General features: G+C 40.5%; 1 protein-coding gene and 1 long non-coding RNA gene across 2 annotated transcripts in view; both read right to left on the reverse strand.

Moving 5' to 3' along the window:
* Positions 1–17,409, reverse strand: part of LOC309662892 (cyclin-Y-like protein 1) — a 34,430-nt gene extending 17,021 nt beyond the window's left edge. The window contains exons 1-3 of the mRNA XM_082466123.1: positions 17,049–17,409; positions 7,851–7,925; positions 5,931–5,965 (exon numbers count right to left, since the gene is read on the reverse strand). Coding sequence (XP_082322249.1) covers positions 5,931–5,965; positions 7,851–7,925; positions 17,049–17,274 — 336 coding nt within the window. The 5' untranslated portion in view covers positions 17,275–17,409. The remainder of the gene's footprint in view (positions 1–5,930; positions 5,966–7,850; positions 7,926–17,048) is intronic.
* LOC309662893 overlaps positions 1–27,837 on the reverse strand; it is a 188,716-nt gene that overhangs the window by 17,021 nt on the left and 143,858 nt on the right. The window lies entirely within an intron of this gene.

Below are 27,837 nucleotides of genomic sequence, written 5' to 3' on the forward strand. Positions count from 1 at the left end.
TCCATGAACTGCCTGAGTGTGATATCATGTGCAGCTCTATGGGAAACCTCTATACTCTGACTTCCACAGACGAGCTTTGAGAAATGGGTTCTAAAATGCTGCCTTGATATGGTACCTATAATCAAACCTGGCAAGCACCTATTATAAATTACCTTTATAATAATGTAAAAAGTTTAGAATAAGATTTCAGGGTTTTTTCCTTAAGCAATGAAATGCAGCTGAGATTTCCTATTTCTATTCATTTACTACAATAAAACGTAATGCTTTATATAATACCGATGTAGGAGCATTTCACTGCAGTAAATGAACACCAATAATAAATGTTCAGGAGACAGTGTGACGAAACAAACGTTTTCCAATCAGAGGCTGGGCATGCCAGGGCTGCTCTATCACTAAAAAGCTGGGGGCCATAAGTCTCTCTGGGCCTCAATTTCCTTATCTGGAGGACAAAAAGGTACTGCTTAAAGATTCTCTCGCATCCAAAAAAAACGGATAAAACAACTCTGAGAATTTAACTTCTCACTTCATGTTTAAGTAAGACTGCCATGACATTACTCAAGTGAGAACCTCAGAGAATACTTGCCATTCATTTCAAAATTGTACTAATTCTGTTCTACGTGTTATTTGACACTCCTGCCTCACCCATGCTGCTCTCTGCCTGCAATGCCTTTTTCTTCCTCCTGTCCCAGCAAGCTTGACCCCATCTGCCTCTAGGATCCCTTTGCCAGCAGGCACACCACAAAACTTCTCACTTTCTGCACACTCACACATCTAATTTACCAACTGTTCCATGGTCTCAGCTGCTTGCATAGTACCACCCTCTTAAGTAAACAAGCTTCTCCAGGTTAGGAAGATTCTTCTCCTACCTCCAGCTACTGAGCACAGAATCTGGGACAAATTAGGATTCGACAAGTGTTTGAGAAATTATTTAAGATCAGTTACAACTGGAGGTAAATCTTACTAAAGGTACAAATTCGTGAGAATTTATCTACAGTGGTGTTGGATAGGTGACAAAGAACTTTTTGAGACCCTCTAGAGAATGAACTATCTTTAAAACACTTTAGAAGTATCCATTTATTTGTGAAGAGCCCATGAACACGGCAATAGTCAAATACTAAAATGGCCTAAACTATGTTAGGACAACTCTCTTCCTTAAAGTAAGGCCAATAACCAAATCCCAATCACTGAAAGCCACTGGAAGGAAGAGTAGCATTCTTTAATACCACAGAATACGAACAATTTTAAAGCTGGGTTTTGGTTTTGGTTTTTGTTTGTTTACTAATTCAGATGAGCCTTCCTTCCTCCTATTCATATAAAATAGTTTTCACCATGCTGTCACACTCTCCCATCAATGTCCTCCACAAATACATGAAAGGTGAGGCAGGGAGAAAATCTAGTTGATGCTTTTTAAAATACAGAGCATTTAAATAAAAATTGCCAGTATCCAATAATCAGAAATATCCAAATGGCATATATAAAACACCATTTTGCTTGTTTCAGATGCTTTATGCAAAGCCACTTATTCCTTATTAACAAAAAGTTCTAGATGTAACATATTTGAAACAGTATCACTATTTGGAAGACTAATTTCTCCTTCAAGCTAGAAATGTTTTAAACTAAAACTCTGATATGGTCCTTAAGCTATTTGGTTAATGTGTAATTTTAGAATCTCAAAAAACAGATACAGCATGAAAAATGAAAATTCACTCATTCAAATACTTTGATTCTAAACGAAGCAGGTTATCTTTTAAGGTCACTACTATTAGGGTATAATATGACATACACTACACGTAATAAAAGTCAATGCTGACCAAAAATCTATATATATGAGGGGAATAAAAATAGTAAGGAAATGTACCAAAATATAGACTAGTTGGTAGAGCTTTGGGTGCTATTTATCCTGTTTTCCTCTATTAAAAACTTTTTTTTCTATTATGAATGTATATGGATTTGTCTTTGGAAATATTACTGCTAAAACATTTAAAATTTTTAATTAGATGTGCTCTAGAGTCCTATGGGGGCTCATTTAAGTTGTATCAGCAACTTACAGTCTACTGGCTCGATCCTACAAAAGAAACACTTCCACAGGCCTACTCCTGAAACTATTCAAACTTTCCAGCATCTAGTGTTCATTAAAGGATGGCAGAATTGAAGCCTCTGAGCAAAGCCTAGATATGTTAGCTGCCAGCAGATTACTTTCCTCTCATCTTGCTTGAAAATTTAAGATAACTGTCCTTTATGATTAAAGCCTTACCATTGCTGGCTCACAACCTCAATAAACTGCACTGACACACATAAGGGTATAAAATGCAAATACAAAAAAAAAAAACAAGTAGCAAAAAACACTACTGACAGTTTAATGTTCACAGGTATTATTTCAATTGGTCACTGAAGAAGAGTATTTATCTTCATTCAGCACTAAGGACAAAATACATGGACTTTTACAATCTTTATAAGGGGAAAGGTTGCTTAGTAGACTGCAGGTTTAATGGTGAAGACTAGAAAATAATCATACCTAGGAGGCTAGTAAGTAACAACCCTCAAAGCTTATCATTAAAGGTCAAGTACCTGTTGAAATCCTGCCCCCACCCAATGACTCTTCCCATTGTGCCTACCGCCTCTGATTTTAACCCATTAAAAGAATAAAGCTGGAGAGAGCGAGAGTACGAAGTGCGGCAACCCGAGTCATGGCAGGACAGGCATTTAGAAAGTTTCTTCCCCTCTTTGACCGAGTATTAGTTGAAAGAAGTGCACCCGAAGTTGTAACCAAAGGAGGCATTATGCTTCCAGAAAAATCGCAAGGAAAAGTATTGCAAGCAATGGTAGTAGCTGTTGGATCAGGCTCTAAAGGAAAGGGTGGAGACATTCAACCAGTTAGTGTGAAAGTTGGAGATAAAGTTCTTCTCCCAGAATATGGAGGCACCAAAGTAGTTCTAGATGACAAGGATTATTTCTTATTTAGAGATGGTGACATTCTTGGAAAATATGTCGACTAAAATAAGTCACTATTGAAATGGCATCACGTGAAGCTGCCCGTTCCCCCAATGGCATCACGTGAAGCTGCCACTGAAGTTCTGAAATCTTTCATCCTGTAAATAATTTCCGTGTTTCTTTTATAATAAAGTAATGATATCCAAACTAATGATATTCATTGTCTCTGAAATTTCGTTTTCTCTGTATTGATTTAAACATTCCCAAATAAAAGTATATAAATGAAAAAAAAAAAAAAAGAGAGAATAAAGCTGAAGTTCACTTTTTTCTTCCCCCTTTTCACAAGTTTTGGATACGTTTATTAAGAATCAATGACTTTCACTGAAAAGTCTGTAATACTCCATCTATGTTGCACATTAATGGACAATATGGTAGGGTGAGTGGTTTGAATAGAATTCATACTCAAGGCCTTAGTAGAAAAGTATAATATTCTAATTATAGGTATAATCAAAAATATTGTCTGAATTAATATCGTTAATTATATTGCATTAAACTTCAAACTCAGAACCTATATTCAAAGAATAAATCTAAGTTTGAGTAGACTGACCACAAATCTATTTCCTCTCCCCCTTCTTTCAGATATCATCTCATTAGAATTAAAGGCATTTTTTAAAAAAGCTATACATAAGACAGGATAAACAGCAGATGATTTTTAATGTTTGAAAGGTGAAAAGACTAGATAAAGGAGTGGTAACTGACATGGCAGAACAGAGGAAGCACAACCTTGGTACCTACAGAGAGTGACTAGGACAGGAACAAGAAAACCAGGTTGTCTTACAGAACCCAAGGCAGGCTCAGAGTTCAGAGGCGTGGTCCCCAAATCCTTGCAGTGAGGCCCATCAGTTAACGAGTTGTCCAAGTGATGCTTCCAATTAGATCTTAACAGACAGCCAAGGACCATCACGCGTTTGAGGGAAGCCCCCAACAAGTAAGAGATCAAAACAGGAAGAAGGAATGGGACTTCCCTGGTGGCGCAGTGGTTAAGAATCCGCCTGCCAATGCAGGGGACACGGGTTCGAGCCCTGGCCCAGAAAGATCCCACATACCACAGAGCAACTGAGCCCATGCGCCACAACTACTGAGCCTGCGCTCTAGAGCCCATGAGCCGCAACTACTGAAGCCCGCACGCCCTAGAGCCTGTGCTCTGCAACAAGAGAAGCCACTGCAATGAGAAGCCCACGCACCCAACAAAGAGTAGGCCCAGCTCACCGCAACCAGAGAAAGCCCACGTGCAGAAACCAAGACCCAATGCAGCCAAAAAATAAATAAATAAAATAAAATATAAGGACGCTTTAAAAAAAAAACAAAACAGGAAGAAGGAATTGATGGGAGTGATAAAAACTCAGGAGCAAATGAAAACTTGAAATTGCATCAGTGAAAAAAAGAATGACAGGATATAAGAGAACTCTATAAATTGAAAATAAGGTAGACAAAACAATATATTCAATAGAAGGATTAGAGCACAGTCAAGGAAATCTCCAGGAAGCAGGACAAAAAGACAAAATGCAAAGCAGGAGGGGAAAAAAGTTAGCGATCTGGTAAGTCTAAGACTTCCAACATCTGAATAATAGGAACCTGGAAGAAAAAAACAGAATATCAAAGAAACACACAAAAAAGGTCTATACCAAACCAAATTATGAAATTGCAAAATCCCAGGGAGAGGGAAGGTACTAAAAGGTTCCCGAGAAGGAAGGGATGGGGGAAAATGACTAAAATCGGTCATGTACAATGTACCATACAATGTCAACAGGTTTAAGAGCAACAGTGTAAATGAGAAGATGAGAGGGAAATGTCTTTAGAACGGCAACAATTAGTTTCAACTGAGAATTCTATACTTTATCAAATAGAAGGAGTTTCAGAGAGGCTAGATCTCTATAAACGTTCTGCCCATGTGCCCTTTTCCCAGGAAAATGTGCTCCAGTAAAACAAGGAAGTATAGCAAGACAAGAGGGAAACAGAATCTAGGACATAGGGGATCCAACATAAGAGAGCAGAGTTATGTGAGATCCCAGATGACTTCACACAGATATCCCAGGAAAAGAGGCATAGAGCAGGCCTAGGGGAACACTAGTCTATATGGGAGTAGGAAGACAAAAGATTGGGGCAAAGTGTCTCCAAGAAAAAAATGGAACAGATGTGGCTTAGTAGACGGAAAATATTTTTCATAGGCATGTGACAAATGTTAAAACATTTGGGGAAAAAAATAGCTGTTAGAAAACAGGCAAGTGAATATAGTCAGGAAATTAATTCCACAGAAAAAATGAAGAATGTGAAAGCAGGGAGACCGGGCAGGGAGCTACTTACTGCATTTGGCTGTGTGAGATCACGTTGGCTAGGAAAAGGGGGATTGGGTTATCCTAGAGAAGTGCAGAAGTGCTCCAATTTCATTAATATTTAAGAAAAAGAATGAAGGGTGTACAAGGAGGAGGCACAGTCAGAGAACTCTATGGCTCAGCAATGCACAATATTTGCAGAGTCATAGTAATGTAAACATTGATTCTGATTTAATAAAAACTGATACATGTTGAGGGAACACAGGGAGGGAAATAACGTCATGGTGGAGCGAAGAAGCTCAGCTTTCACCTGCTATGACAAGAAGTCAATGGACAGTGCTAAAAATTAACTTACCTGTTATACTTTTATTACTTTGGTTAAAAAATAAGATCAAAAAAATAAGGCAAAAGAATTTAAGGCAGATCTTTATACTACAACCGTATTAGTGAAATTTAACGTAAATGTCAGAACCCTTAAAAAATGGGCACTACTAAGTCAAAGACTTTCCTGAATACATTTGATAATTAGGAAAATAGAGATTTAGAAAATCTACAAAAAAGAGGTCCATGCTAACAGTATTGGATCCATCATATTTTTTAGGAATCATGGCAGACATATTTTTAATTCAAACTATTAATTTCTTAACTTTTCAACTGTTTACTTACATGGTTGAAATGGTTGCTCCTCCTCTTTTCCCGCACTAAGAATAAAAAAAATTAACTGATGAATTCTGATACAAATGCCATAGAAAAATAAAGGTAGTCACTAATTATCTGATGGATTACCAATAACAAAATGAGATAGAATTCCATTCTATTTTTTAAAATAATTTCCAACAAAATATATAATTTAAATCACCCAGCAAGATGAGTCCTATAAATAAAATCTAAAAACTTAGTTTCACTTTTTTGACCTAATAGATATTCTGTATTAGGCACAAATGAAAGACTCCCCATTTACAAAAGAAAAGGACAAAGCAAATTAGGCCAGGTGAGAAACTTAGCTAATAAAAAAATGTACCTGCTGCATAGCTGAACTACTAGCCAGGAGTATTTTCTAAGTCTTCATTTACACACAGCTTACTTTAATAACCACAATCTACAGATGACAACTCTACGAACCAGTTTCTGGCCAGGCACTCATCTCCCAACGCACCAGGATCTCTGGAAGCATCCTGAACCACTTAATGGTAACCTACTCAAATACCTTACTGAAAAAATACACAACTGGAAAGTAACCTATGTTAAACGTAAATTTTAAAATGAGTGTGCTGACCTAAATGAACATATCTACAGCACACAAAACGGTTTTGCTCCAACAAAGGCCAGAAGAATAAAAGCCTGAAGAGGGTCTTAGGCCACACTCTTGCTCACATTGCCTCCTTTAACTCCAGACAGGCATCACAGGCACGGATTCCTTAAGGCTGAAGAGAGAGACAGGCATGGGACAGCTTTTCTTTTACTGTCTCCAGAGCCCCTCTACATGTGAGCAGCTCATGGCTCTGGAAGAAACTGAGAAATAGAGCAATCCTAACCAGAAATGAGTGGCTCAAGTACACACACTAGAAAAATGCAAGTTAGAAACCCCAGGAGCTTCCAGGTTGGTGAGCATGTAGTACCCTTGCAGAGGGCATCAAAGCTCTGTGCCCTGTCCCCATGCCTGGCCCTATGCATCTCTTCCATCTGGCTGTTCCTGAGTTATATCCTTTTATAAAAACCAGTGATCTAACGGAAAAAAACCAAAAGCAAAACAACAACAACAAAAAACCAAACCTCCGTTTTTTATTGTGCTGCATCACTTTAAATATTATGGAATGTTCACTTCTTGTATTCCTGCTCTCGTAATCAACTGAAAAACTTGGTCACGTATGGCTTTTTAGCAAATAAACTAGGATTTAACATAACATTCAGGAAGACAAGCAGGCAAGCGGGAGTGCAAAAAATTCTACGGTTCTGATTCTCATCTTAAAACAAGGAGGACACAGGAAATGTATATGAGTTTCACATGCTGAGGATAATCTTCTGGAAAACCCCATATGGCATGTTGCTCTTATTACCCTGGCACAGCACTACATTAGGATGAGAAAGTTTTGAATAGCTTAAAAGTTCTGAGTAGCATAAATCTGGATGTGAGATAGGCTCGTCTGGTTGAACACTGTGTAAAACAGGGCCAAAATCACAAGGCTCAATTCCCACATATAACAACTGATTTTTCTGATTTGATCAAATGAAAACCTAACTGTGACCTAAACCCTATCATTTGTCTTTAACATATGTGCTCTTCGGAGCAAGGGGAAAAGGACAAAGTAGCATGGAGAAATAGACCACATCTAAATCATGTGGCCAGTTGACTATGTTGATAAAGAGGTGGCAAAATGTATAAACAGATAGTCTAAGTGTTGTCCTCCCTAAAACACTGACAACTAAAGGAAACTGTATCATCAACATATTAAAATAAGACAAGTGAATACGTAAAAAAGTGAAACATTTAAACCACTGTAAGAGTTTTTCTAAATACCTCCTATAATACACAAAACAAAAACAGTTTTCACTCTTTTTCTCAGGGAAAAAAAAGCATTGCCTTACCATCTGTTTGAGATTTGCTCGGAAAAATGGTGCTTGCCCCTGGGTGGTCAGAAGGGTTTGGTTCCAAAGCTAAGTCTGTATAGGAAGAAGAGAAAAAGGTGTGGTGATTTAGTTGAGTAGAAAAATACATGATTTTAAAGATAGCTACACATTGATTGAAACCACTTTTAATAGTCTTGAGAAGAGCTTTTAGTAATGACAAAAAGGCAATTTTAGTAAAGGCACAATATAAAAATTCTATTGGGAAACAGCAAAATTGTAGAAACTCTCCATACATGTGGAGTAAAACCATGGCTATGTCTTAGACTTCTTTAACTTGCACCTAAATAATCTATGCCATTTTTAGATGAATCATATATGTGACTCCCCTCCTATTTATCAATTAAAAATTCAGTCACCCTCTTTTAAAGCTGATATTACTAGCACATTCCAGGAACAGTCTCAAGAAGCAAGTTATGCTGTGGCCAACTACTGTCAGATACCAGCTCAATATATCAAATATGCCAAAACGAAGTGAGTTGCTTTTGGCAAATGTTCTTCAGACAATCAAATGGCTAATTCTAACTCCATTCAACAAATGAACTCATTTCATTGGCTGTGGTTTATCTGGGGGCTATTCATCATGGCAGATTTAAGAGGACTACATAAAAGTTCAATGTTCTAATCTAGAGGAACACTTCCATGAGAGTGATTTTTAACTTTGCCCTCTATTTCCAAAGCTAAACTCACTACTTCATTCCACGCTGCATGATTAATTTGGGGCTTCAATAAGAGTACTTTCTGGAGCAGATCATAGGGCTACTAGAAAAAAATTTTGGCCATACCTACACGAAAAGGTGGGTCTGCCTGTAGCCCACCTTGCACCAAGGTGGGATAGCGTCTTCTATTTAGGCAGAAATACAAAACAAGCACAAGCTACCACACAGGATAGTAAGGTTGTTGTTTCAAACAAACAAACAAACATCAAAGCCCTATGACACTTCCTCAGCAAAGTCCATCTCAAACCATTTAACCAATCTTTTAAGAAATTGGACCAAGATTCAGATAAAGAGTAATGGTTAAGCCAATTATTTCCCAAACCACATAATAACTGATCTGTTTTTGAAAGATGGCTTTGATGGTCAAAGTGAAATACAAATATATCCCTGCCTCTTAGAGAATCCAAAGAATACACACATTGATATATTAAAAACTAATTAGTCTAGTAGTGAATTCTGTCTAACCCAGCATTTCACAAATGTATCTACCTAGAATCCCCTTTTCCCAACCAGAAAGAATTTGGCACGAACAGTAATTTTGGACTTCCCGTTTTAACAGGAATCTGAGCCATCCATTTTAATGTCATTGCCAGCACTAGTAATTTACAGAGCTAAACCAACTGCTTTGTTCTTCATGAAAATTCCTTCACTGAATTTGAAGTTTATCAAGCTGCTTTTGGAGAAAATATTCTATTCAACATTTTTATGTAAAAGACCCATATAATTATTTTAAAGTTTTTTTCTCCTACATATTTGAAAAATTAAGACAATGGGAAAATAAATTATTTCAGCTGTACACAAAATGGCAGGCAGAGACTTTCACAGCTGCCTCTAACCTATAGCTTCCGAAAGAATTCATGACTACTTACCTATACCAAAAAGAAAGTAAATAGACTACATTTGAATCTAAAAAATAAGCAGAAATGTTTGCAAAGTAGCTGTCTTATTTATCAGTGTCTATGGCATGGTAAAACTTAACAATTTTCAATGGAAGTCCAGGAAAATTAAGTGCCAGAATCAAAGAGAAGCAAGCTTTAACACACACACACACACACACACACACACACACACACACACACACACACACACACCCGCGAAACCAAGATGTGCTACTACAGATCTAAATACAAAAGTCAAGAAGGCTGGGATAAAAGAAATGACAACATGCAAAAAAAAAAAAAGTAAACTTAGCCCAAGTGACCAGAAAAAAGCTGGCACTCTCCCTACTCTATCCTAGGGGGTTCAAAGGGAGGCACAGGACCCAGGACCGGCCAATCAATCACAGCTGTCCTGGGACTTGCCAAGAAAAGAGAAAGGCAGAACTGTACTCTAGGATCCTTAGCTAGTCTTGAGCTGCTGGACACTCCCCTTGCTATCATGAGGGGAAAGGCTTTTCAGGAGACATCAACAGAGGAGAGCAGAACTGAGGAGATCATTTAACTCCTGGGTCAAGTAGTGCTTAACTCTGTGATGTTCTTTTAACTTGCAACTGAAGGAGACCTGCTTAATCAGCAGTACTGATGATCACACTAAAGGTGGGGAAAGGTAAAAGTCACTTGCTCATTCCTTTAACAAATATCATGAACAAAAATCTGCATGAGACAAAACGATGCTCTGTTTAAAAGTTACACACAACCATTCACAATCATTAACACACAATGATTCACAACCGTTACTTTTAGTTGCTTTTCTTATACGTTAAAAAAAGCTCTAATTAGTGTACAATTTATGTCTTCTTGTTACTAACAAGCGCTCTCCACCCCACTGTTGCATATTTATTGTTTAATGAATACACACTGGCCCATCAAGTGTTATTCCTATACTGGACTTAGCCAATCCCCTATTGCTGGGGATTGGTGCTTACAAAGTTCTATTCTTAAAATATTATGAGGAAAATCTTCATGTACATAGTTTTTTAAAATAATGGTTTTATCTCCTTAGCAAAGATCTTCGGAAGTGGAATGACTAAGCCAAAAGATTAGATCACTTTCACGGCTCCATGTACAATGCTAAATTGCTTCCTAAAGAAGGTGGGGGGCACATTAGAGTATAATGCTACCAATCATGACATTTTGAGTTCCTACCCTTGCTTTGGATACTTGAAAAAAAAAAAAACAATTCCTACTGATATGAATGAGGAACCTCACTGTAGATCTAATTTGTATTTCTTTTGATTACAGTTTGACCATTTTCCCACAGTTATCAGTGTTATTTCCACTTTGGTGAGTTGGCCTATCATTTGAATGTACTGTAAACACCAGGGCCCTACTGCTGTCAGTTTGCATGAGGTTTTCAGAAAATATTAATCTTTTGTTTATAGCCTATATAACTAACAGTTTTCTATATAACTTGCACTTTTTGCTAATGAAAAATACCACATCACTATCTTATAGAATGGACATGTGAGCCATTAGACAGTAAACTCATACATACACACAATATTTCTGCACTTCCCATGAACTATCTTCCCAAGAGCCTAAGGAGACTATGATAAAACCTACCACACTCTTCACTATCACAAAGGTAAGACTGCCAACTATTAAGCAAAGCTTTACCACCCACCATCCCTCTCATCCCTCTCCCCACCACATGCACACACAGTAATTTAGAGACTTCAGGGAATTACTGTGCATTCAGGAAATTACATGGATTCTTCCGAAAGTTATTTCTTTAGAAACCTCTAAGGATGTTTTACCCAGGAGAAATATTCTTGAGCTCATGATTAGGGGTTATGATTAAAACTGTATTTTAAGACCCATCATTTTTGTATTATCAATTTAAATTGCAACTTATTTGACAGCATGATAGGTCGATGTAGAAAAAGTATGATTAAAAAAAAATTAAACTCCGTCTTCATGTAAACATTCCTCAGAGGAAACCTGTAAAACACCACCGACACTGAATACTGTTTTTCCTCCAATCTAAGATTCTACCAGTTGTTAAGATCCATCTCAACTGCAGTTGTTAAAAGTGTGAAAACATAGGCAACTTAGAACAAATGAAATGCATTACTGAAGGCTAAAAGTGTTAAAACTATGCTATCAAACTGTCGATAAACGATTTGTCCTTGTTAAAATATTAGAGGGAGAGGGAAGTGACCAAGAAAGCATCTGACAGAAGCAGCATATTTCAGAAAGCGATTAATATCGACATATTGATTTCAATATATTCCAAATAAACAGGAGATGTCAGCAGTTTCTGGGCCAACTGCTGAGCACCAGTTTACTTAACGGTAACCACTGCATTTACTGAACTGCCCTAGCATCCCTATACTGTACAGTGTATTAGTTTTATGGCTCATAATACAAACATTACAATCTTTACAATTACCATGTAAACTGATGATTTCATCTCTTTGCGTCCACACTTTCCACCGCAGTCAGGGAGTTCCTGCCAGCCAGCCCTGAGCTGGGCTGCCTCACCAGCGGGTACACAGCAGGCTCCTGCACCTGCCAGGCTACTGCTCACCCAAGCCTTGATCCTGCTTTCCTAGCTTCGGACAATCCTGGCTTCCAAACTTCCCAGCTCTGGTTTCCAACTGCTTCTGTACCTGCCTCTACCCTGGTTCTCAGTTTTGCCTTATTTTAATCCTCAATCAGTGTTACAGTGATCATGACTGAGAGGTGACACATAGGTAAGTACACCTGGCTTTATATATTTCTAAAGAGTACTTTACTCAGTTTCTTGGACTTTTAAGAACCTTTCTGGGTTGCAAGTTACCTTCATTTCATTTCACATTACGCAGTGTTATTGTTTTAACTCTTAAGTTTTATTACTTTAATACACTAAAACAACAACAACAAAAAAGGCTGAGAAAAAAGGTAGTATTCCAAAGAAGCTCACATAATGTCAACAATAAATTCTGTTCCTATATGCCATGCATTTGGAATTTACAGTCCTACTCTCTATCAATACTCATTTTTAAAACCTTGGACAACTCAATTTATACCTAAGAGAAGAACTCCTACACTACCTAACTCAGAACATGGTGAGAATCAAATGAAATGCAAGAGCAATCTATATACTACAGCCTATTTTAGACCCTTATTAATATCGCTTTTTTGTTCAAGCCACTGTTGGCTCTCACCTGAGCTACCGCACCAGCCTCCTAACTGGTCTCCCTCTCTGCTTCCTTCCACCCTTACAGTCTATTCTCACACAGTAGCTGGTCTGATCTCCCTCCGCCCTCTCTACCCCCCTTCCCTTTTTCTAAGAATTAACATCATTCCCCTGCATATAATCCTTCAATGGTTTCCCATTACAATTAGACTAAAATTCATATTTTTTGGTCAAGGCCCACTAGGCATACAAGGTCTTAATCCCCCATATTCCTCCTGGCATTCATTCACTCAGCTGCAGCCACCCATCTTTCTGTCCTTGGCACGCATCAAGCATATTCCCTTCTTAGGAACTGCACAGAAGCCTCTTCTCCCACAGCCTCACATGGCTCTCCTAGGACTGCTCATGGGTCGCTTAAGGAGAGAAGCTGTCTTTAACCACCCCTTGTAAAACTGTCCTCCTCCCCAGCCCATTACCTTCATTTTCTTTCTTAGTGTTCTCACTACCTGATGTTATTCTTGTGTCGTCAGCCCCCAGGCACCTCTAGAAAGTAAGGACCTGAGTTAGGATACGGGTTTTGTCTTGTCTAACCACTGTTTGTCCTGCCTCTGGAATGGTGCCTAATAATCATGTTTCAGTGTACCCAAAACCAGTTAAGGTTCTCCCAATTTTCCCACATCATCTAAGATTTCTTCTAATGCTGTCTTTTGATGTGTCTGTCACCTAAGACCAGAGTTAATTTCAGATCTCTTAGAGTAGTAGTTTAGTTACTCAGAATCAAAGACACAAGACAGGTTACCAAGAACCACGAAAACCTAAAAGAGGAAATCTAATGTTCAGTGAAAAATCAATGGTAACTTTAATTTGGGAAAAGAACATTTAATGTTAAAATACCTTTACTACAAAATGACTCACCCTATGAATTTAATTAAGTCGTAAGACAAAGTGTACAATCAGAATGCTATAGGGAAGTATCAATACAATGCATCAGTTTTTATCTGTGTCCCCTGAATAAAGCATTATAATGGGATTATAAAAGATGCTCAACCATAAAGGCTGGGTAAATGAATTATGCTCCAACCATTCGATGGCACAGTAAACAGTTGGTAAAAGGCAGGCTGTAGAGCTATGCGCAGTTGCATGGAAAGACATCACCCTGGAGCACTCTCTAGGTGTCAGCACGGTTACAGGAGCTTCATGTCGTTACTTTTCTTTATAACACAAAGTTACAAAGTGGCACATAAAGAACAATCCCATCTTTGTAAAATAAACACAATGTTATGTTTATATGCATACAAAAGGTTCAGGAAGAATCAACACCAAAATATTAATAAAAATTCTGGATATTCTGAGTGTGAGTGAAGGACTTTTCTGTGTTTTCTCAATCTTTCACATCAAATGTTCATTAATACTGTCACCAAAAAAAGGAAAGATCTGTTGCTCAGAGGTTTTTCCACATCATATTGCCAATTCCTTCCCTACCCACTCTTCAGGGGGATGGGAGGTAGGGGTCACTTGAGAGAGCACCTTTCACCAGAAAATTAGCAAAGCTCCTAAGGTCAGAACATAAAGGTTGTATGAAAAGTTGATGAATAAAAGGAAAATCAGATAATAGGACCGTAGCATCTTCTTTTCTATTATGACACTACCATCAGTTATATTAGATATACTGTTAAAGACAAAGTAGTAAAAAATTCTTTTGAGTCTATCTGAAATCTATACTACGTTCTTAGGAGTTACTTTTTTGAGATGGCTTCAAGAAATCATGTTCTTCTCCAATGTTTCTGAAGAACAAGACAGAGCATCATTTATGTACGATTTTCTCTAAGTAACCAAATAATTCTTCACTGTAGAAAAGCCAAAATGTTTTATATCTGAGTAGGTATTTCTCAGTTTCCAGGGAAACTGATACAAAATTGTCTGAAATAAAGACATGAAGAGCAAACTTCCAATGTGCCTGTACTTTATATTTGGTGTTCTGACCTTGTTTCTATGGAAACTTAATTAATAGGCAAATGCTGAAATTGAGGTTTCTCTTATCACTTTATCGAATGCCCCCCCAAAAAAGACAAATTGAAATGAAATTTTAACAATCATGTTAAACATAAAAAGGTAAATTCTGTACTCATGAACTCTATTTTTCCAGTTCCGGATTTAGCACTCCTTCCTTATCATACATAGTCGTATGCTAAATGCTTAGTACCTTACCTGCCCGCTTACCAGCTTCCCCTAATGTCCCTCTGTCCAGGGCATTCTCGGCTTCAATTGGATTTCACCAGAACAAACTCTTTAAATTATATCAACGTGTTTACCTGACTGATAAATTTAGGCTATTTCATGACTTCTACCTTTATTCATATCCATTGCAATGTATGTACAGACAGAGAATGGAGAGGTAAATGTTGCTTCTGAGTTGTGTACAATAAACTGGAATGGCAATAATCAAAACTGGAGTATGCTGAGATAGGCCTAACTTATGGATAAATTATAATAAAATATAAGGTGCACTCTAAACAGTTTCTTAAGCATCCCAAGAACTGAATTTGGCATATCTACCACCTCCCAAGTCTGTCTCTTTTGTTCAGTAGCTGTGTTACACAGTCATTTCAGATCTCTAAGTCTTGGCTTCTTCATCGGCAACAGAGGGAGAATATATACGGGCCTTATTTGTAGATGGAAGGGCCGAGTGAAATACACAAGAAAATGCATTGTAAATCTTAAAAGAATTCTATAAAGGTCCAATTTTCGTCTCTCATCCTACACTAGCCAACTACTAACTGTTTTTAAAAATCATTTAGAGGCTTACCTTATAGCAACAAGCAGAGCAGTTTTCACAAGTACTTACATGCTTTGTGTTTAAAGCTACAATTAATTCACATAATTTGTTCATTCTTTCACAATATCTAACGATTCTGAAAAGGGAGTACTTTCCACTTACAAAGCCACGTCCATCATAAGGGTGAATCCACAGGCTTAATTATTCTAACTTTTAAAGAAATTAAATAAACCCAACTAAAATTTAAATAGAAGAGCTGTAAGACATTTCGTCTATGAAATAATGAAATAATCTCTGGCATTTAAATGAAACAAATGGGCCAGTGGGGCTTTAACATCTTTATGATACAATGTTTTATACTTCAAAGAACAGTCTTTATTAAAGTGCCACTATGCTACCCAGAAATTTTTTTTTTTTTAACCTAGAGCCATCCCTTTCCAAAATTCTAGAGGCAAAAATCAAAACATTTCCTCTCTTCTCTCTCTCCTCTCCTCCCCGACAACACCCACCCCCAGCCACTTAGTCTTCAGAACTTTTACCTGAACATTCTTAAAGTTAAATAGTATTCTACTGGGGGGGGGGCGGAGGAGGAGGGAGCCATGGAGACATTTTTCTGCAGGATGGATGTGGTATGTTAACTCCCAAACCTTTATATTACAAATTACAATCTGAATTTGTTTTTTCTCCTTTGAAACTTCTGTCCAGCAGTCTCAGGAACCACCTCACCCCTCCCTTAGAACAGGCAACGTGCAAAAGAAGTCGGTTAAGGCTGTGCAACTGAAGACATACTTGTGTCAAAGTGGGAATTTAAAAGTAATCAGAACTCCATGGGGTCTCCTTTGGTAAAGAAAAAAAACCCAACAACTCTTCTCTGCAGCCGTGGCAGTAACGTTTCACACCGTTCACAGTTATTTTAAGCCCCTCTCCCACCATTTTCTTTCCTATCGTGTTCAAATTATAGTTAGAAGGGATAAAGTAGCTTCTATCAGGGCGACTGAAAACATTAAAATCCAAAGAATTTTAGTTAAGAACACCACACTGACTCTGTCCATCTCTATTTTGAATTTAAATGACAAATCCTCTAATGTTTGTCTTGTCTCAAGTATCAACTACCTTAACAAATAGAAGTCTGTCATCAGGCCCTTACCTAGTTCCTTCGCTTAGGTACCATCTGGATAGGGAGACGGGATGGATACGCCGAAGTTAGAGTATTTAAGTTTGCATTAAGAAAAGAGAGAATACACCAGAAAGTCTCTGCTAAGTCCCACGAGATGTTAAATAGAACCACGAACAGGAAGGGCCGCGGATTGGAGGGTCTCAGGCCGGGCTGGGAAATGGGAACGGGGGAAAGAATTGGGCATTCGGGTAGGGAAGAGGGAAGGAGACTGGCCGGACGCGACTGGTAAAGAATAAGGGGTGGGGACGCCAAGCAGAGCCAGCCTTCGTCCCCGGTGCCCAGCCCTGGGAGAGCCAACTCCGGGCAAGAAGGAGCCCTAGGCGGCGTCTCCCTCCCGGGGGACCCTGGGGGCGGCGGAGGCCAGAGGTAAGCCCGAGAGCAGACGGCGCCTACCCCGCGAGGGGCGAGGCGCGTCAGCCGCTTCTTACCTTCGGGCATCTCCCGGTCGCTGATGTGCTGCAGGTGGTGGCCTTCGCCACCTGCGAAATCCAACTCGGCGGGTTCCACGGTAGCCGCCGCCGGAGCTACTGCCACCGCGTTCCCGGCCGCCGCCTTGTAGACCTCAGACTCGCAGTCCGGCTCCGCTGACCCCCTGCGCCGGCCCGACTTGGGGCTGGCATTGGGGGACAGGCAACAACACAGCGAGTTCCCCATGGGGCGCCTTCACTCCTCGCCGCCGCCGCCTCCGCTCGTCCCCCGACTCCGCCGAGCTCAGAAGCCGCCCCCTCCCCCAACAATGGCGCGGCGGGCACTGGCAGCCCCGGGCTATGCCGGGGCTGTGCCGCACATGCAGACGCAACTTCGCCCGCCGCTCTCCTGTCCGCCCAGCCGCCGGGGCCCCGGGCAGGGGTACGGCCCCGGCCGCACCCCCGCCCAGCCGCTGGGCCCCGGGCAGGGGTCCGGCCCCGGCCGCACCCCCGCCGCCGCCTCCCCGGAACCAACTAGTCTGTGAGGGCGGTGACCAGACCCGCTTATTTAAAAGGGCTGGGAACCAGAGAAGTGCTGAGACGCGCAGCCACTGAGGGAGAGAGCGCAGCCGAAGCTCCTCCTCCTTCCGCTGCTGCTTCCCGACTGAAAGTAGCTAGCCCGGCCGGCCCTTGCCTACCGGAATGTGTCCTTCGGTTACCTGGTTACGACGGACCAATCATGACCAGAGTTCCCTCCACGCGCCCTCCTCAGAGCGCAGGCATGTGACTCACAATGCCCCGCCCCCGCCCGCGGCTGCCCCGCCCCCCGAGCGGCGTGCCCCAGACTCTGGTTTCCATTCATCTCTCGCGCTCCGAGCTTTCCGGTCCTGCGGGAGGCGCCGCGGGAGTTTGTTAATCGAAGCCGTCCTGAGTCAGTGGGCTCTGTAGAAAGCCCCTGTTCGTAAAATGCCAGTTCAGTTAGCAACTCGCTTTCACCGGGTCCACAGTTGACTCATTTGATGTATTGCTCAACGAACTTAGTTTCACCCCAATTTTTGACCGTTTTTTATAACTGAATGCTCCTCCTGTCTTGCCTTCCAAAGAGTGTTAGTTTCCGCCTACAGTTTAACCATAGCAACCCCCGGGGCCCTGGTCCTACTCTCAATAAAGAGCTGTGGCTGTGTCTTGAATGAGACTCGAGGACACGTCACCCCTCCACTTCCTCATCAGTAAATTAGGGACCGAACTCCTCCCTCCCACCTCTGAGGCGCTGGGATTCAGCAACTCGCTTTTCTCGCCTGTTGCTCTCTTCCACGGCAGGAGTTTCCAGGTTTCCCTACTTTAGCCAACAACAACAACGCATAAAGCACGATTTTCTCATACAAACTTGAGAGTCACAAAGTGAAGTACCACGGTCTTGATTTGATGAAGATGATAACGATAGTTAACATTTGGCAAACACTATGCGCCCGCCCCCGTTCCAAGTGAGGTACTCATTTAACCCTCGGGAACAAAATCCTCAGAAACCTTCATTTTACAGATTTTACAGAAGCTAAGTAATGTTCCCAAGGTCACATGATTGCTCAGGGGTGTGGCCAGGATTTGATCCCTGATTGTGTGGATCCCCAAAGGCACCTTATTGTGATCATCAGAAAATAAAGGTCGAAGTCAGATTTGGTTGGAAGTGGCATAGTGTATCAGGATTTTCTTTTTTTAAGGAGGAACAATTTTTTGATGTGGATTTTAAAATACTTTCCCTTCATTCAACATTGATTAGTCCCTCCTACATGCCAGGCACCCGTGTGTGAAAAATAGTCCTGCCCTCAGTGACCTCAGGCACGGTGAGAAAACAAAGGCTTAGAAAGCCCAACAGTCTGAGGTCACACTGCTGCAAAGTACTTAAACCTGAAATTCAAACCTAGATCTATTAACCCCAAGTAGATGCTGGGGTAAAGAGCTTGGTTTTCTTCCCAGAAACATGAGAGCCATTGAATGTTGTGAAGTTAAGGAGTCACTATCAGGTGGTTTGTAGTGAGGTCACGCTTGAGAATAAGTAGGACTGATGGAAGCAACAAAACCCATTAAGAGACTTTATATTCATCTAAGAGGAGTGAGGGCTCAAACTAAAGGCAGTGGCAGAGATTGGAGTGGAGGGAAAGGATCTGAGGTCATCTGGGAGGTAGAATAGAAGTGCTCAGTGACTAGATATGGAGCGGGAAGGGGAAAAGAGAAGCAAAAATGGCTGCTAGGGTTCTGGCTTAGGGAACTATGTAGAGTGTGGTTACTTTTTCTTAGATAGTGCAGGAAAAGGAAGAGGTTTGGGAAGGAAGATCATTTTGGGTTCTGTTAAGCGGAACATGGAAATGGAGCTCTCTGGTTGAAAGTAAGCCTCTGCAGGCTAAGTCCATTTTGTGATATCCCAACTTATGTTTTCAAAAATAACACATTAAATCAATTTAAAAATGTGATTGAGGAAATTCCCTAATGTTGACAGCTAAGAATATCACATTTTTCATGGAGCAACTTGGAATCTATGGTTTTAGTAAATGAGGCATCCTATGTAAAATAAAACTGGTAAATGAGAGCTCTACCCACCACCAGAGCCTCCCATCAAGCCTCTTAGATAGCCTCAACCACCAGAGGGCAGACAGCAGAAGCAAGAAAAACTACAATCCTGCAGCCTGGGGACCAAGAAACACAGTTAGAGAAAGATAGACAAGATGAAAAGGCAGAGGGCTAGGTACCAGATGAAGGAACAAGAAAAAACCCCAGAAAAACAACTAAATGAAATGGAGATAGGCAACCTTCCAGAGAAAGAATTCAGAATAATGATAGTGAAGATGATCCAGGACCTCGGAATAAGAATGGAGGCAAAGATTGAGAAGATGCAAGAAATGATTCACAAAGACCTAGAAGAATTAAAGAACAAACAAACAGAGATGACCAATACAATAACTGAAATGAAAACTACACTAGAAGGAATCAATAGCAGAATAACTGAGGCAGAAGAACGGATAAGTGACCTGGAAGACAGAATGGTGGAATTCACTGCTGTGGAACAGACTAAAGAAAAAAGAATGAAAAGAAATGAAGACAGCCTAAGAGACCTCTGGGACAACATGAAACGCAACAACATTCACATTATAGGGGTCCCAGAAGGAGAAGAGAGAGAGAAAGGACCCGAGAAAATATTGGAAGAGATTATAGTCAAAAATTTCCCTAACATGGGAAAGGAAACAGCCACCCAAGTCCAGGAAGCACAGAGAGTCTCAGGCAGGATAAACCCAAGGAGAAACACGCCAAGACACATAGTAATCAAACTGACAAAAATTAAAGACAAAGAAAAATTATTAAAAGCAACAAGGGACAAACGACAAATAACATACAAGGGAACTCCCATAAGGTTAACAGCTGATTTCTCAGCAGAAACTCTACAAGCCAGAAGGAGTGGGACGATATATTTAAAGTGATGAAGGAGAAGAACTTGTAACTAAGATTACTCTACCTAGCAAGGACCTCATTCAGATTTGATGGAGAAAGCAAAAGCTTTACAGACAAGCAAAAGCTAAGAGAATTCAGCACCACCAAACCAGCTCTATAACAAATGCTAAAGGAACTTTTCTAAGTAGGAAACACAAGAGAAGAAAAGGACCTACAAAAACAAACCCCAAACAATTAAGAAAATGGTAATAGGAACAAACATATCGAAAACTACCTTAAATGTGAACGGATTAAATGCTCCAACCAAAAGACACAGTCTCGCTAAATGGATACAAAAACAAGACCCACGTATATGCTGTCTACAAGAGACCCACTTCAGACCTAGGGACACATACAGACTGAAAGTGAGGGGATGGAAAAAGATATTCCATGAAAATGGAAATCAAAAGAAAGCTGGAGTAGCAATACTCATATCACATAAAATAGACTTTAAAATAAAGAATGTTACAAGAGACAAAGAAGGACACTACATAATGATCAAGGGATCAATCCAAGAAGAGGATATAACAATTATAAATATATATGCACGCAACATAGGAGCACCTCAATACATAAGGTAAATGCTAACAGCTATAAAAGAGGAAATCGACAGTAACACAATAAGAGTGGGGGACTTTAACACCTCAATTACACCAATGGACAGATCATCCAGCCAGAAAATTAATAAGGAAACACAAGCTTTAAATGACACAAGAGACCAGATATATTTAATTGATATTTATAGGATATTTCATCTGAAAAGAGCAGATTACACTTTCTTCTCAAGTGCACATGGAACATTCTCCAGGATAGATCATATCTTGGGTCACAAATCTAGCCTTGGTAAATTTAAGAAAACTGAAATCATATCAAGTGGCTTTTCCAAACACAACATTAGGAGATTAGAAATCAATTACAGGAAAAAAACATAAACAACACAATCACATGGAGGCTAAACAGTACATTACTAAATAACCAAGAGATCACTGAAGAAATCAAAGAGGAAATCAAAAAATACCTAGAGACAAATGACAATGAAAACATGATGATCCAAAACCTATGGGATGCAGCAAAAGCAGTTCTAAGAGGGAAGTTTATAGTAATGCAATCCTACCTCAAGAAACAAGAAAAATCTCAAATAAACAATCTAACCTTACACCTAAAGGAACTAGAGAAAGAGGAACAAACAAAACCCAAAGTTAGTAGGAGGAAAGAAAACATAAAGATCAGAGCAGAAATAAATGAAATAGAAACAAAACAAGAGCAAATATCAGTGAAACTAAAAGCTGGTTCTTTGAGAAGATAAACAAAATTGATAAACCTTTAGCCAGACTCACCAAGAAAAAGACGGAGAGAACTCAAATTAATAGAATTAGAAATAAAAAAGGAGAAGTTACAACAGACACTGCAGAAATACAAAGGATCATAAGAGACTACTACAAGCAACTCTATGCCAGTAAACTGGACAACCTGGAAGAAATGGACAAATTCTTAGAAAGGTGTAACTTTCCAAGACTGAACCAGGAAGAAATAGAAAATATGAACAGACCAATCACAAGTAATGAAACTGAAACTGTGATTAAAAACAAAAGTCCAGGACCAGATGTCTTCACAGGTGAATTCTATCAAACATTTAGAGACCAGCTAACACCCATCCTTCTCAAACTCTTCCAAAAAATTGCAGAGGAGGGAACAATCCCCAACTCATTCTATGAGACGACCATCACCCTGATACCAAAACCAGACAAAGATACTACAAAAAAAGAAAATTACAGACCAATATCACTGATGAATATAGATGCAAAAATCCTCAACAAAATACTAGCAAACAGAATCCAACAACACATTAAAAGGATCATACACCATGATAAAGTGGGATTTATCCCAGGAATGCAAGAATTCTTCAATATATGCATATCATTCAGTGTGATAAACCATACTAACAAATTGGAGAATAAAAACCATAGGATCGTCTCAATAGATGCAGAAAAAGCTTTTGACAGAATTCAAAACCCATTTATGATAAAAATCCTCCAGAAAGTGGGCATAGAGGGAACCTACCTCAACATAATAAAGGCCATACACGACAAACCCACAGCAAACATCATTCTCAGTGGTGAAAAACTGAAACCATTTCCTCTAAGATCAGGAACAAGACAAGGATGTCCACTCTTGCCACTCCTATTCAACATAGTTTTGCAAAAAACTATGTAAATAGTGCTGTCAGGTAGTGCTTCTTCTTTGGAAGAAGAAAAAGAAATAAAAGGAATAGAAACTGAAAAGAAGAAGTAAAACTGTCACTGTTTGCAGATAACATGATACTATACATAGAGAATCCTAAAGATGCCACCAGAAAACTACTAGAGCTAATCAATGAATTTGGTAAAGTTGCAGGATACAAAATTAATGTACAGAAATCTCTGGCATTCCTATGCAGTAACAATGAAAGATCAGAAAGATAAATTAAGGAAATGATCCCATTCACCATTGCAACAAAAAGAATAAAATACCTAAGAATAAACCTACCTAAGGAGATAAAAGACCTCTACTCAGAAAACTTTAAGACACTGATGAAAGAAATCAAGGATGACACAAACAGATGGAGAGATATACCATGTTCTTGGATTGGAAGAATCAATATTGTGAAAATGACTATACTACCCAAAGCAATCTGCAGATTCAATGCAATCCCTATCAAATTACCAATGGCACTTTTTACAGAACTACAACAAAAAATCTTAAAATGTGTATGGAGACACAAAAGACCCCGGATAGCCAAAGCAATCTTGAGGGAAAAAAACGGAGCTGGAGGAATCAGACTCCCTGACTTCAGACTATACTACAAAGCTACAGTAATCAACACAATATGGTACTGGCCCAAAAAAGAAATATAGATCAGTGGAACAGGATAGAAAGCCCAGAGGTAAACCCACACACCTATGGTCAACTAATCTATGACAAAGGAGGCAAGGATATACAATGGAGAAAAGACAGTCTCTTCAATAAGTGGTGCTGGAAAAACTGGACAGCTACATGTAAAAGAATGAAATTAGAACACTCCCTAGCACCATACACAAAAATAAACTCCGAATGAATTAAAGACCTAAAAGTAAGACCAGACACTATAAAACCCTTAGAGGAAAACATAGGAAGAACACTCTTTGACATAAATCACAGCAAGATCTTTTTTGACCCACCTCCTAGAGAAATGAAATAGAAACAAAAATAAACAACTGGGACCTAATGAAACTTAAAAGCTTTTGCACAGCAAAGGAAACTACATACAAGATGAAAAGTCAACTCTCAGAATGGGAGAAAATATTTGCAAATGAATCAATGGACAAAGGATTAATCTGTAAAATATATAAACAGCTAATGCAGCTCAATATTAAAAAAAAAAAAAACACCCAATCAAAAAATGGGCAGAAGACCTAAATAGACATCTCTCCAAAGAACACATACAGATGGCCAAGAGGCACATGAAAAGCTGCTCAACATCATTAATTATTAAAGAAATGCAAATCAAAACTACAATGAGGTATCACCTCACACTGTTCAGAATGACCATCATCAAAAAATCTACAAACAGTAAATGTTGGAGAGGGTGTGGAGAAAAGGGAACCCTCTTGCAGTGTTGGTGGGAATGTAAATTGATACAGCCACTATGGAGAACAGTATGGAGTTTCCTTAAAAAACTAAAAATAGAATTACCATATGACCCAGCAATCCCACTACTGGGCATATACCCAGAGAAAACCATAATTCAAAAAGACACATGCACTCCAATGTTCATTGCAGCACTATTTATAACAGCCAGGTCATGGAAGCAACCTAAGTGTCCATCGACAGACAAATGGATACAGAAGATGTGGTACATATACGCAGTGGAATATTACTCAGCCATAAAAAGAAACGAAACTGAGTTATTTGTAGAGATGTGGATGGACCCAGAGACTGTCATACTGAGTGAAGTAAGTCAGAAAGAGGAAAACAAATATTGTATATTAACGCATATTTGTGGACTCTAGAAACATGGTACAGATGAACCGGTTTGCAAGGCAGAAATAGAGACACAAATATAGAGAACAAACATACGGACACCAAGGAGGGAAAGCGGGGGCAGGGTGGTGGTGGTGTTGGGATGAATTGGGAGATTGGGAATGACTTATATACACTAATGTGTATAATATAGATAACTAATAAGAGCAAATGATTTTTCCAAATGTGCTATAACATACACACACACATGCACGCACACACTGTCTCCTGTTTGTAATCAATTCTATCCCACCTGGATCTTTTCTTATTAATCCCCCTCAAAAAAAAGAATTAAATGATAGTCATTATTCTAGAGATATGAGTATCCTCCCTATTTTTCTCCCGACCTTACAGGTGAGTCACACAAAGAAGTTGGTACCTGCTCACCGTCGCACAGAGTCACCTGAGAGCATCCAGGCCCCAGACTCTGGGGTCACAGAGCCAGGGTACAACCGGGCAGCTGATGGTCCAGGCAGCCTCCCGAGACGCCAAGCTGAGCACTTATGATTAACACATACGGTATTCTCGGAAGGTCGTGTCTCTCTCCCTCATAACAGCCATAAACATCTGCGATCATGTTTTCCGTGTGTCACTCTTTTCCTGTGCACACAGCCACAGCCGTACCCCCAGCAACAAGCAGCAGTCACCACTCGGGGCAGGAAGGAAGCACCTGTCGCCCGCCACTCACGCCCCCCTGCCCCGCCCCAAAGCCTGCGCTTCCAGAATCTACCTCCTCTAGTGGTCATGGGTGGGGGGAGCTGGGGGGTGCTCACCGGCATGCACCTTGTGTCTGGACCCCTTCTGTCCTGCTTTGTCCTCTCAGCTCCCAGCACAGCTCCTAACAGGTGCTCAGACTTTGCTCTGTTAGTGATGTACACGCATAAATGGTGTGCACGCAGGTGCAGGTACGTACACATCTGTAACCACAAAGTACTTTTCCAAATGACATTTAAGTTTACCTTCATAAAGTCCTGACCCCTTCAGGAAAACCCTCACGGCTGTGGAAAAGGCCAGCTTGGCGCCACTTCTCCTGGCTGCCCTCCCCGGCAGGAAGGCAGTGAAACCTCTGGCGTTTCTAATGCCACAAATGCAGAAGCTGCTATTTGTCTACCTTGTCACACAAGCCATGACAGCCTTGATCTATCACCAAGATGACAGGACTAGCACTGCCTATGTCGAGCCCACACACCTTCCCCAAAGCACTGCTGCCGCCTCAAGGGGTCCGAATGTCCCCAGGTTTACAGTTGAGGAGTAATTTCATGCTCCTCAGCACGTAACAAAAACTTAAGATAATTATAATGTGAAGAGTCAACTAATGGAGCCATTTGGTAAAGTATAATTATCTGAAGAGAAATCATTAAGGATAATATTCAGCAGGATAGAGATGAGAAGAGAATACGGTATATTTTACCATTAACAGTTATGCTGATTTGTAAATTTGATATCAAAATGCAGCAATTATAAAAATATAAAGGCACAATTTTATTCAAACCCGAAATAGCTAATCAGGGATTCCCTGATGGCACAGTGGTTAAGAATCCACCTGCCAATGCAGGGGACGTGGGTTCGAGCCCTGGTCCAGGAAGACGCCACATGCCGCGGGGCAACTAAGCCCGTGCGCCACAACTACTGAGCCTGCGCTCTAGTGCCCACGAGCCACAACTACTGAGCCCCCATGCCACAACTACTGAAGCCCGCATTCCTAGAACCTGTGCTCTGCAACAAGAGAAGCCACCGCAATGAGAAGCCCACGCGCAGCAACGAAGACCCAATGCAGCCTAAAATAAATAAATAAATAAATAAATAAATTTACAAAATAGCTAATCATAAATATAAATTCTCAGTACAAGAGTCAGAAACAGAACTTCCTCCCTCTTACAGCATGACATACCATTAATTCAGATAAATACTTATGATTCAACAGTGCGTATCAGCTGTTACGTACCAGGCATGTAATTTATTCACCCAGTCTTGCGTCTCTTTCTGAAAGAAAGGGGAACTTCCCCCCTCACTCACAAGCAGCCTCACTGGCAAAGCTGCAATCATGCCCTTTCCAAAGGCAATCATTGACTTAGACTGGTCCATATTTACACCTGAGGGTGGGATGAGGCCCATAAAGCATACGGGCACCAGATACCCAGACAAACGTGGGTTCTGAAAGCAAGAGAGAAGGGGCGCGGCTGTGACTGGGAATGAGCAGGGCTGATGGAGGCTGGGACAGAGGCCAGGGACGGGGTCAACGTCCAGGGAGAGACGAGAGCGTGAGCAAAGGCCCTGAGGCGGCCTCAAGGGCACGAGCACATCAGACAGAGACATGAGCTGGCTGGGTGGTGCTGCCGTTGTCTGACATATAAACACAGAGAGAGAGCGGGGTTTCGGGATTCAGATTAGGTGGAGGATCTTGGAAGTGTTAACTGGACAGCCAAGCGGGGCTCACCGAGGCACCGTGTTGGGCATCAGTGGGTTAACCAGAGGCAGGTGAGGCCACCTGGAAACATACAGCGAGAAAAGAACCTGCAGCAGAAGGTCTGTACACCGCACTCTGAAAGGCAGAGCAGAGGACCAGGTCCCCAAAGAGCCGGAGACGGAAGGAGGAAAAGCAGAGGGTCGGGGAGGGAGGCGTGCCAGGTGAGCCGTCAGCAGCTCAAACCCCTTGGAGGTGAAGCCAGAGGGGCAGCAGGTCTGGGGACACGGTGGCCTAAGTGTTGCAGGGACAGAGGTGAAGATGGCCAGCTGGGGGCAGGGACCACGAAGGGACAGCTCCCAGGGCAACACACTCGGAGGGAAAGAGTCAGGGAGGTGGGTTCAGCTCCCCTGCCACCTCTTGGATTCTGACTTAGCAAGGGAAGCTGGTCTCCCTTTAAAGAAGACCCGACGGCCACCGCACTTAGTTTCTGAAAGTCGTGTCACGCAAAATGTGTGCGAACGTTGTCAAATGTGACATTTATTGTCAATAGAAAGTGTTGTAATTCCTGATAGGAATAATTGGCAGTTATGTCACACTTTATAAATACAGATTATTCTCCTAAACACTAGCTCAATGAACAAAAATGTCCTAATGTAGAATCTGGGTGCATCCATGTGGTTATATTCTTACTGATATGAATTCATAAAACAGACAATAAAATATACACCTGCTGAGAGCATTCACATTCATTCTAGAAATGGAATTGGATTCTTACAATGATTTGTCATTCAAACTACTTCGATTAAAATACAAATAATTACAGTTACTTCTCTTTTAGTCAACGCTTAAATGCAATTACCACTCACTGGAAGGGGAGGGGAGTCA

Source organism: Balaenoptera physalus, assembly GCF_965194825.1.
Source record: "Balaenoptera physalus genome assembly, chromosome: 6".
Taxonomy (NCBI): domain Eukaryota; kingdom Metazoa; phylum Chordata; class Mammalia; order Artiodactyla; family Balaenopteridae; genus Balaenoptera; species Balaenoptera physalus.